This window comes from Stylophora pistillata, chromosome 1 (assembly GCF_964205215.1).
Source record: "Stylophora pistillata chromosome 1, jaStyPist1.2, whole genome shotgun sequence".
In the NCBI taxonomy this organism is placed as follows: Eukaryota; Metazoa; Cnidaria; class Anthozoa; order Scleractinia; family Pocilloporidae; genus Stylophora; species Stylophora pistillata.
In genome coordinates this window covers 32,093,215-32,105,455 of record NC_142519.1, presented here as the reverse complement: position 1 = coordinate 32,105,455, position 12,241 = coordinate 32,093,215, and the positions used below count along the sequence as shown (strand labels likewise).

At 39.8% G+C, this 12,241-nt stretch overlaps 2 protein-coding genes across 2 annotated transcripts; one reads left to right on the top strand and one right to left on the bottom strand.

The window, feature by feature from the left end:
* The first annotated feature begins 1,194 nt into the window (after positions 1-1,194).
* LOC111324388 (serine/threonine-protein kinase pim-1-like) lies at positions 1,195-5,368 on the top strand. Its single transcript, XM_088735653.1, has 9 exons — positions 1,195-1,584; positions 1,711-1,754; positions 1,848-1,926; positions 2,083-2,191; positions 2,473-2,585; positions 2,857-2,904; positions 3,142-3,502; positions 3,905-4,081; positions 4,697-5,368. Exons 1-9 carry the CDS (start codon positions 1,447-1,449, stop codon positions 4,801-4,803), a joined length of 1,176 nt encoding a protein of 391 aa, XP_088591779.1. The 5' UTR covers positions 1,195-1,446; the 3' UTR covers positions 4,804-5,368.
* A 3,868-nt stretch (positions 5,369-9,236) lies between these two features.
* Positions 9,237-10,838, bottom strand: LOC111324387 (uncharacterized). Its single transcript, XM_088744387.1, has one exon. It carries the CDS (start codon positions 10,836-10,838, stop codon positions 9,237-9,239), a length of 1,602 nt encoding a protein of 533 aa, XP_088600513.1.
* Between the last annotated feature and the right edge of the window lie 1,403 nt (positions 10,839-12,241).

Below are 12,241 nucleotides of genomic sequence, written 5' to 3'. Positions count from 1 at the left end.
ACCTAGTCAGTAAAACTGCATTTTTAAAAGCAATCATGATTTACGAGGATACATCTGACAAACCACCACTGAGCAAATGTCACAACCCTCTATTTGTTTTGTTTGGTCTTGTCTCAAAGACAAGAGCTTTTGTAAAACAAAAGAAAACAACATGATGATCCCATTACTTTCTCTCGATTCGTCTCAGTTTGAGTTTTTGTGGATATTAGAGCCCCTCTTTACTGCAAGTTTTTCTATCAATCAATTCACAATGACTGGTATGACCAAAACAGATAAAGATCCGCCTTCCTAAGTTATTCCCACAGTTATAATTGTTGATCATCTTCTGAAATAAACCAGAAAGTCACGCCGCTTACAATTCAAGAATTCCTTGTCGTACTCTGTGTCATTTTATTGCTGATTGTTGATGTCTTAACCACGTTAAACAGGAACTATGCTGCAGAGGGAACTGATGGAATCATTAAACACACAGGAACCACTTCCTCGCATATCTAAGAGAAAATAAACAGGAAATGGTCTTAGTACTTGTTTCCGCTCTTGGTTCTTTTGCACTCTCTGTTCTTTTGAGGAGAGCATTAGATTTGGATAATTCTATGAGGTTAAAAAAACTTATCACGAGGTCGTTAAACAAATTCCTCTCAATTAAAATTAATTTAAATTACGGCTTATGGAAATATTTATAGAACCAAATCCGGATTTCAGAGGGTTTAAGGTTAGCTTATGACGTGACGTAATTAGGAGGGGATTCCTCATGATTTTTGAGATGGCATGGTTGTCATTAATTGTTTAATGGTTCTTTGCGGAATAAGGAATATTCAGTAGAAGAGATATTGTTTATTTCAGGAGATTATTTGTGGTGCAACCTTGCTGTGATTTTCTTGGCAAATTTTGATTGACTTTTTTTCTTGAGAAATATGGGTACATTTCAGTTTCACCTAGTTGTCATTCTGGAAGTTATCGTTTTCGCCATATTGATGACTTACGATCATGGCACCTAACCAACTCAAGCTTTTAATCTTACCTAAGTTTAGTGACTAAACCCCTTCGCTTAGTCTCCTTCGCAGTCGTTCTTTAGTATGTCACGCAGCGCTTCCTGTTATGGCCAATGCAAGTGACAAATGTTTAAAAATTTTATTCAGTTGGAACCCAAGCTCAACTTTGAAAACGTTCCTAGAAATTATCACAGAGAAATACGTCTACTTTGTATTAAATTTGTTCAGTGATGCCGTTTCAAATTTCTTGGGGGAATAAAACACTCACGTCAACTTTAGAACCGTTAGCGCGCGTTCTAAAGCGCGTGCACTACACGCGCGTAAACATCATAATGGAAAATATGATGACATCACAACCAGTTTTTGCTCTAAGAGGATTTCAAGGCTATAGTCTTCGAGGAGAAGTAAAAGCGTCCAGTGATTTTGTTTGGAACATATTCAGTTTAAAGGTATCATGAATCCTGAAATAAGGAGAAAAAGAAAATTTTCTGTCACCTGCGAGCCCTCGCAATCATCGCGTGGCCAGCGAAAAGATGAATATTCCACCGCGTGTAAGCCGGTAAAGACCAGAAGAATTTTTGCAGACTCTAGGGTTAGTACCAGCCTTCATCCTTTAGAGTAAAACTGCTTTATTTTTTTCCTTGACTTGTTTTTATGCTAGTCTGCTTTAAAAGCTATACACCTTTAATAAAAGTTGCTTTCCTTTTGAATTTTGCAGTCGAGCTTGATCGAAAAGAGTAAAACCGAAAACCCCCGGAAAAGGTAGAGAGTTTATCTTTGTATTAACTTAACATTGTTAGCTTTGAACCAAAGGCAGTTTAACTTTATGACGATATTTGCCTTTTTCCTCCACAGAGCCTGGACAGAGCCCGATTTGAAGAGACTTTGTACTGCGAAAAGAAAGAAGATTTGCTTGTCGACTCCACAATCAGTTGTAAGTTTTTTTCCAGTTCGGTGTGAGTTCAGAACGCGTTTAGCTGAAACAGAGCGTTTGCAATAGCGCGCAAGTAAAACTTTACGATACCAGGCTTTAAGTTATTTCAAATAAAATATCTGAATTCTGATAATTTTATTATTTTTCTCTTCGTAGGAAAAAGCTAAAGTTGAAACCGAGAAAAAAGAGAAGCATATCACCAAGACTGAAACATCAGCGAGTAGTTGCAAGCCGGAGCCGATTCGACACAAAAAGACACGAAGAGGTATGAACACTGTAATTTGAAAGCAAACACAGCGTCGTCTTATTCAAGATGGGGTCTCGTTCAGGATAAGGAAATGTTTATTGGTTAATGAGGTGGTTTCTTCGTTTCTTATCGATGGTTTTCGCGATATGGTGCATTGAAAAGGAGAAGTTGCATGTATGAAATTAAAAACAGAAGTGGGGAAATAATGAGACCAAAGAAAAGTAAGAGAACAGTTGCATATCTTAACTTGTTAGACAGGAAGTCCCCGGATGTAATCGATCTTTTGTATGACTTTCCAGGAAAGCGCAAGCCTCGCCCTAAAGGTCTTGCAGCTTATGAGATGGGGGACCCTCTGGGCTCCGGCGGATTTGGAGAAGTTTTTGCCGCCAGACGAAAGAAAGACAACCTGCCGGTAAGCAATGAAAAACCGTTAGTTTACACCTTCTATCGTGTGGCATTGAATGACGGTAATTACAGTTAACCTTGCACCGTAAGCCACCAGGGGTGTATAGCTAGAGGGGAGGGGAGGGAGTGTAAGACCGCCACCCTTGTGATCAAAGACAATAATTCTTAACCTAAGCGAAAACTATATTTGTTGTGCGGCGGAACATTTTAAGATACGAGAAAAGCACAATGGGGATACCAAAATTATTGGTTTTAATTTGTCATCTTAAATCTTGTAGGTGGCTATCAAGTTCGTGAACAAGAGCAGAGTCAAGAATTATAGAGAGGTCAGTGCAACTTGAAAATTCTCCTTCGCCGATCTCCGTGGCCAGGCGTAGCGAATAAGGCTGAATTTTTTCCCTTAAGTTGCCTTTATGGAGAAAGTAAAATTCATTAATGAAAGTATTGATCAAATTAGAGGCTATGTAGGTTGACTAATTTATAAAGTCTTTTCATTTCCGTCCCATAAAATAAGTAACTCGCATTAACCTGTAAAATTTTCCCGACCCATTCCTCTCTAACAGATAAACGGAAAACAGTTCCCAGCCGAAGCTTACTTTCAGCGCCACGTTCGGCACCCGAACGTGATTCAATTACTAGATATCTTCACCAACGAAGATAACTTCGTATTCGTGCTCGAGCGTCCTGAAGATTCTGCAGACTTGTTCGACTACATTGACGCCTGTGATGGCCTGATTGAAGACGAAGGTCGGGAGCTGTTTACTCACATACTGGAGGCGGCGATACAATGTGAAGAACAAGGTGTGCTACACCAGGACATCAAGCCAGAAAATATCATCATTGATATGAACAAAATGGAGGCCAAGCTGACTGATTTCGGTCTCGCTTGTGATGCACAGGATCAACCCTTCAGGCGCTTCGCAGGTAAGTGACACATCGAGTCTCAGGTCTCACTTTCGCGTAAGATTCGTTCACGAAAACTTAGCCTGCGAGCAGGCCCTCGTGGTTAGCGATGCAGAACATGCGCGCGTTTCTCCACCTGTGGGAAGATTTGAAAAGAGTCGTGAAGAAGTTGGCCGGGGGTGTGGCACTAATTATCAATCCCAGCCCCCCTTGCAGGCTAACGATAACTAAGGTGGGCTGGGTTGGCCTGTGGTAAGAAAAAAAAATGAAAGGATGTTTTATCAACGTGAGTGCAAAACACTGCAAACATTAGACTGTAGCTAAGTAAAGGAGACGAAATGTTCTTTATCCAACCATTCATTTACGTACTTTTTTCAGTCAACTACTTTCACTTATTTCTATCTTTTTCTATTCACTTTCCAGGCACTCAGCATTATTGTCCCCCTGAGTTCTACTCTCATCGTTATTTCTATGGTAACCACGCTACTGTTTGGCAACTAGGTTTTCTATTGGCTGAGATGCTGTCGGGTGAGATGCCATATGTCAAGCCACGTATGGCTCTTTACATGCGTCCTTCCATTCCAAAATTCGTTTCAAATGGTATGAAATTTGAACTTTGAAACAAAATGATACTTTTGGGGATAAGGGCCCAGTTGTTCAAAGGCCGATTAGCTCTAACCCAGGGTTAAATTTTAATCCAGGTTTCTAAATTTCTCTAATCAAAAGCCATTTTGGGATAATTTTCCTAGTTCTTTTTAGGACATTCAATCATCAAATTGTAGACAAATGGAATTAAGCTGAATTTTCTTTCAGAGCTTTCAGATCTGAAATCAAATCTCACACTAACCCTGGGTTATCTTAACACAGCTTTGAACAACCCGGCCCAGGAGATACTTAGCAATTGAAGCAATGAGGATTATTCCTCAGGCGTATTTAAACAATGTCGGTTTAAATCGTGTTTCAATGATAGCCCTCTGTTATTTGTCATTATCAGCGATCTTGAAATAAGGAAATAGTTAGGACAAAACTATCTTTGAATATGGCAGTATGTCGAGTCTGATAAGATTAAAATCAGCAGTCCATTTATAAAGAATTCTGTGAACTAAATGACAAAATACTGACCCAAATAACGAGTTTGTTGTTTCATTCGCTACGATGCAAATTATTTTCAGCATTTTCCCATCAGATTAATTGGGACGTTATTTTTTTTTTCAGAGGCCCGGAGTTTGATTTCATGGATGTTGTCGCGAGATCCAGATGAGCGCCCCACATTACAGCAGATCCGGTGCCATCCATGGATCAACAAATCCCGCCACCACTGAAGGCGGGGCACATGCCAGCGGCCCACCATCAGCCGCGCATGTGCTGTTGCGACTGGAACCTGTGCAAATGCTTCCTGAAGATCAAAGCGCTTTTCTTCTGCTTGCGTGCATGCAGTTGAGGGAAGCAGTCATCCCGAAAAATCAATAAGGTTCCAAGCCGTCACTGAAGCGAGATCAACTCCATTCTACCAGCGGTTAACCTCAACCGAGTGTGTAGTGCTCGTACGAGAATGAAACAATAGGAACTCAAGATCTAAGTCGTAAGCCTGAAGGACGTTTAGATGAGTTCCGTTTTTGACCGTCAAGAGGGACTTAAAGTCTCTACAGCTGGGCTTACGCAAGCCGAATCATCCGGTCCTCATAGGGAAGCAACGGATCACTGCAGCCATACATCTGAACTTGTCATATGTCGATCAAAAGCTCATCACTTGATGGGTTTTCGACAGAATTTGTTGACCGCGAATTCTAGAAGTTTCAAGTGGTAGCCACCATTTGTTAAGATTGATATTTAGATTTGAAACAATTTATTTCTTACGAAACCTGATTTTTGTAAATTATAGTACGAATGACATATATAGTAGTTACTAAAGTGTTGAATTAAAATATGAATTTATTTTTTTTGAGTTCACGTGTTTGTTATATGTTCAGTTATCAAAATCATGCGATTGACGTGGACATCAACGGAGCAAAATTCAGAAGGATGAAATCTTTCTTTTCGCGCGGAAAGTGTTTCAATAAGCACCAAGCGCCTACGCTAGCGCTCCTTTTTCATTGATCGAGAAAGCCTACCCTTTAAAAGTTTCTTGTGCATTCAAAAAGAGCGTGAGTTTTCTTTTGTCTAGAAGTTACCAATCCCAAACTATTTTAATTATAATATTATGCAAAATTAATATTCGAAAGTTGCTCGATGTGTGAATTTTTTTTCCTTCGTGGAGCCAAGTTGTGGCTCCTCCTCGGGGTAAAAACCCTCTGAAGCTCACGAGTGACGTAAAACAAAGACAACAAAACATGTCATTTGCCATTTGCAATTTTGTTTCCTCGAGTTCGTTTCGCGCCATACCTTCATAGCGGCAGCATTTTGTAGTTTAGAGTTTATCTAGGGCTCCATCAGGGTGTAAAAAATGCTTTTTAAGAAGTTTGAATCGAATAGAAAGCCAAAGATGGGTGTACAGTAGAGTTGTGGACAATATTTCTTTCGAAACCCCGTACTTAATTATGCATTCATCTCTCTTTCTAACTCCAGTAATTTGTTTAAACCCAGAAGCAATAGGTTGTAAATCTGGTCTTACCATGTTATCAAAATAGCTTAGCCTGGATTTAGCAATTATCTAAAATTCAAAATTAATTAACAAATTTGAAATTAAAGGAAACGCCAGACAAAAATAGCTCATATTGCTCAATATCTGCTTTCTTATGCTTTCGTATGATTAATATTAAAGCGACTTGACCTGGTTCTTTCACTTTGATGAAGCAATGCTTCTTGTTTATACTAGTTGATTGTAACACACTGGTTTAAAAAATTATACCTGGTCAATGTTGGTGTCATGACAGTCCCTCTGTCTTTCGAAATTACCGTAGCAACGGTTTAGCGTGTTGAGTACTTTCGTGCTTTATTAAAATGAAGTTCCAAAAGTCAAAATGAGGTCGGTGATCTACAATTTTTGTTATGAGTATTAACTTAGTTATTACCTATGTAACCCGATTAGGGACACTGAGATTGTCAAAGCTAAATGCAATGTGGTGCCTCTGACTGACTTTTATATTCAGGCACTAAAATCGTCGTTTATTATAGAACGATTTTTAATTAAGTGTCTAAACTAAACCGGAATGGCACAAATGATGGAACAGAGAATTAACTCTGAAGCGTAAATTAAAGTGCTAAGTGAAACCCATGAAAAGCTCACTGAGCGTTCGCCCAAGGAAAAGGTACGGGAACCACACGATATACCCCGTATACCCTTTACTAGGGCTAACGCTCAGTGGGTTTTTCATGGGTTTCACTTGGCACGGAATGGCACTAGTTTTGATCAAAAATAAGACACAAGCAGCAGTGATAAACATATTGAACTTTCACATTTTGATTATGACTTGACGTTTCGTATGTACACTTGGAACTTGGAACTTGTACTCCCAAATAGCTAGGCTAACGCTGGGAGATATAGAATAACTAATTTGTAGTGCTGATAATCTACGATAAATATGTGAAGTCTAAAAGAAACAATAAATGTAAATAGTTCAAAATATTTTCAGGTGGTTCGGGGTCTTCATGTTCTGAATGTCCCTTATGGCTAATGATTTAAAAGAAGTAATGTTCTCAGTTTGGACTGTTTGAGTTGACAGTTTATTCCATACCCGAACAGTTCGTATAAACGGAGAATAACTGTGCGCCAAAACACTTGTGTAGGGCTGGAGCATGGCATGTTGGATCCTTGGTCTAGGAGCTGGTTGGATAGAAGGTGGGAATTCAAGATCTATGAGATTATTTTTGATTTTATAATAAAGAGTCACTTGGGCCAGCAAATGTCTGGATTCCAAGGAGTCCCAACCAAGTTGATTTACAAGATCTTGTGAGTTTGTAGATCTCTTGTAATTGTGTGCGACGAAACGAGCAGCCCGTCGCTGGACTTTTTCGATAATTTCAGTGTCCCTGTTTGTGTGTGGATTCCAGGCAGCGCTTGCATATTCTAGTAGAGGTGGAATAATTGCTTCTTTAGGCTCTTTCCTTGACTTCGGGCGTACACGGTTGTAAAGTCCGTTTGACCAGCCCGAGAGCCCTACTGGCTTTGTTAGAAGTTTTGTCACAGTGTTCTTTCCAATTTAGCTTGCTCGTTAATCTAACACCCAGATAATCATAGGAAGTTACATGTTCCAAGACCTGACTATGCATGTAATATGGTAGTATGTCAACGGATCGCTTGTTGGTCAAGGAAATGTGGTAGCATTTCTTAACATTAAACTCCATCTGTCAAAGACAGGCCCATGAAGTTAGTCTGTCAAGGTCTTGTTGAAGGATGAGATGATCCGCAGGTGATACAACCTATCGGTATATAATGGTGTCGTCAGCAAAGAGCCTAATATTTGACTTGATGTCACCCACGATGTCATTTATGTACATCAAGAAAAGCGTGGGGCCTAAGACAGACCCTTGTGGAACACCTGAGATAACCTTGCTCGGGGTAGAGTGTACGCCATTTACACTGGTACTTTGGGAGCGGTTGCTTAAGAAACCCTTTATCCATAATAAAGTTTGGCCTTGAATACCGTAGTGACGTAACAAACATATGAAACATATGAGTGAACTGCGGTTATGAGACGTATATAAGAACGATCCTTCGCAGTAAAGCACTATTTGAGCAATAGTGGAAATCAGACCTGAAAAAAATTTCAGGCCTGTACGGGATTCGAACCACTGACCTCTGCGATACTAGTGCAGCGCTCTACCAATTGAGCTAACAAGCCAACTGGGAGCAGGCCATCAAATTAATTCGATATAAACCCGTAGATGATAAATCGAACAACAACAAACATATGAAACATATGAGTGAACTGCGGTTATGAGACGTATATAAGAACGATCCTTCGCAGTAAAGCACTATTTGAGCAATAGTGGAAATCAGACCTGAAAAAAATTTCAGGCCTGTACGGGATTCGAACCACTGACCTCTGCGATACTAGTGCAGCGCTCTACCAATTGAGCTAACAAGCCAACTGGGAGCAGGCCATCAAATTAATTCGATATAAAAAATTGTAATATAAATTGTAATATAAATTGTAATATAAATTGTAATATAAATTGTAATATAAATATAAATTGTTGTTGTTCGATTTATCATCTACGGGTTTATATCGAATTAATTTGATGGCCTGCTCCCAGTTGGCTTGTTAGCTCAATTGGTAGAGCGCTGCACTAGTATCGCAGAGGTCAGTGGTTCGAATCCCGTACAGGCCTGAAATTTTTTTCAGGTCTGATTTCCACTATTGCTCAAATAGTGCTTTACTGCGAAGGATCGTTCTTATATACGTAGTGACGTAACTTATGTAAGAGCTTTGGATGAGATACTTTGTCGAAAGCCTTGCTGAGATCGAGTTGGATAACATCAGCTTGACCCTTAATGTTGAGAATGGAGGCCCACTCGTGAATGGCTGAGACCAGTTGCGTTTCACAAGACAGTCTGGACCTGGAGCCATGTTGGTGTTTACAAAGGATGTTATTTGTGGACAGGTGCTTGTGGACGTGGCTAAGTACTATGCGCTCCATAATCTTGCAACATATGCAAGTCAAAGAAATGGGCCTGTAATTTTTTTGGATCTTGCTTGCCGCCCTTCTTATATACTGGTGTAACCAAGGCCTTTGACCAGTCATCAGGTAGCCTGCCGAAATCGTAACTTTGTTGAAAAAGAAAGGTAAGTACAGGAGACAATTCGTTAGCTAATCACTTCAGTATACGAGGTGACAGATTGTCCGGGCCACATGCTTTGTTGGGATTTAAATTGCAAATTTGCTTCTTGACACCATTTACATCAAATGACAGATATGGAATTGGCAGATAATCAGATAAACCAATTTCAGGTAGGATACCGTCATCATCCACGAATACAGATTTAAAATGATTGTTTAGGGCTTGCGCTTTATCTTTACTGGAGACATAGAGGTTATTACTGCTCTGAAGTGTTGGAACTTCTATGGATTCAGATCTGCAAGACTTGACGTAATTCCAAAACCGTTTTGGGTTGGAATCCAAGCTCCCTCCAATCTCGTTGTTGACATAGTTTGAATGTGATGACCGAAGCATATCCACAACTTTATTGCGCTGTTTTCTGTATGATGCTTTAATCGAGGGGTTGTTCGAGTGGGTGGCTAGTGAATGCAATTTATCCCTTTTTCTCATTTGGCGTTTGATAGCCTTGGTCACCCAAGGTAAGGAGGATTTAGCTTTGGTCATCTTCCATGGAATAAAAGTGTCAACAGCTGAAGCCAAAGAAGTTTTAAACATCACCCAGTTTCCATTTACAGAACGGGCATCTGGATTGGAATTGAAGAATTCCTGATTGATACTTGTAGCTGCACCCTTAAAGCCCTCAAGGCTCATGCGGTTGTAAAGATGAACCTTGTGAGGCGGCTTGTTTACACGAGATGGTTTAGCGTTGATTGTAAAGATTACTATATCATGGTCGCTCAAGCCGGAATGAATCCGCACATTTGTCACCAATGAAGGTGCCGAAGACAAGACCAGGTCAAGAGTCTTACCAGAAGCTGGTCGAGAGGCTTGTGTCACTGACTGAGTGAGAGAGTAGTCATCTAGGAAGTTTAATAGGTATTCCGCATCCGCTGTTGAAGGTGAAGTATTCAACAGCGTAGGTGGATCGGTGGACCAATATATGTCACCAACATTAAAATCCCCATAGACCACAACGGACGGGCAGCTACGTCTTGTTCTCTGGTAAAGATTAGCAAGATTGTCTGCGATATAATCAATGCGTGATACTGGGGCACTTGGTGGTTTATAGAAAGAGCACAAATGCAGGAGTTTATTTCCACGTAATTTGATTGAGGCCCATACACTTTCGTTGCTATCATCAGTACAGAACTCTGGGTGACCTATAGAGGTTAAATTATCTGCAACAGCAAGGAAAACACCGCCACCTCTTCCAAATTCTCGTTCCTTACGATAAATTGTAAAACCTTGGGGGAAGCAGGCACCGGTTGGCGTGTCAGGTGATAGTTTAGATTCGCACCCAAAAATGACATCAGGAGCATGATGTTCGACTGTAGCCTTGAAGATTGCTGCTCTTTCTGGGTTCAGAATACTATTACAGTTTATTTCCATGCATTTGAGCTTGGTATTAGGTTTCAATTTTGGCCTTTTGGGTGTAGAGTAGTGTGGAGACGATGAAGATAGTGAGATTGCAGGGGAGCTAGGTGACTCCGATAGATGAACTTCTGTACCAAGAGGCGAGTATTGGTTTGGCGACTTATGTCCGATGCTAAGCTTGAAAGAGAGGTAGAATAGTTTGGTAAACCCCACTCTGGACATCCCCAAACACATGAGGTATTTGCAAGAGCATTGTAGGTTATACTGTCAATATTTAAACAGCGAGTATGAAACCAATGATCGCAGAAGTCACATTGTATTCCTTTCTGATTTGACTTTACGGCTTTGGAGCACTTGCCACATGGATATTTTACAGGTCCAGGATTCGGCTCAATATCGCCACATAGGAATAGTAGGGTAATAAAGGATCGCGCTAGTTTCTTGCCTCTGTTTTCGTGGGAAGTGTTGAGTACCTGACGAAGGCAGCGAGTTTTGAGGAGGCCCACAAATCCAGCGCTCATCGGACGGTTTGGAGCAGAAATCAAGCCATAATAGCAACTAGCTGGTAAATCAGCACTTAAGGAAATATCCATATACATTGTTGATGAAAGATAGGCGAAACATAAGCCAAGAAGAAGGATTTGGAACGGAGCTGTAAATTTCACGTCCGCCATCTTGGCCAACCGCTGACCCCTAATTCAACATTAAATGTTACATAGCTCATTTCTCCCAAGAACTCAGCGAATTCAAAATCGAGGACTTGAAGCCTAACCGTAAGCAAACGTTGTTAAGCGATTTTAAGAGAATAATCTCTAGGCGAATTTTATTCAATTTTTTTTTGTCAGCTTAACTCATGCTCGAGGGCTGTTCAAAAATTTTAATTTTCCCGCCAAAAAACTTACAGAAACAATGCAGGCGCTTATGGCACGCATGCACCGATTTTCTTTATTTTTTTTTTTCTGTCAGTAACATCTGTTCAAGAGTGGTGAATTTTCCCGTCAAAAGACATCCAAAATACGCATGCGCCGATTTTTTTTTGTTTTTTTCTGTTTTTAAATTTTCTAAGGCGAGTTTTACTCAACATATGTATCATTGCTTCAAATAAAATTTATTTGCTTGTCTAGTTTCTTTTATATTTGTTTTAAAATAAAGACTCAAATAGAATAAACAGATTTCATTGTCATCTTTATCCTCTCTTGTAAATCAAATTCAATATACTACAGTTGCTTTTCAAAATGAAATATTTCAATTGGATATGAAAAGTAAAATCAATGTGAAAACTCCAAGATATTGTAAATGTTCTCTTGGAAAACACTAAATAGTTCATCATTTATTTTAAAATTTGTCCCAATTAAAGGTAGGACAAGGAAGCATTTTCCGATAAATTTGCGCTCAACAGGACTGGTTTCAAGGTTGTATGTTATTCTGTGTATTTGGGGTTGGTTTGGCACTTGAATAATTCTAAACTTCCTTAATCAAATTCGACAGAGAGAATTTACTTGAAAAATTTTCCAAGTATATGTACATGCGAAACACGTCAAAAATGAACTCAATCTTTCGCGTTTGTGATCATAAAGTAATGCGTCAATCCACAGGATATATCATCACTTATCCCACCTAGGCAG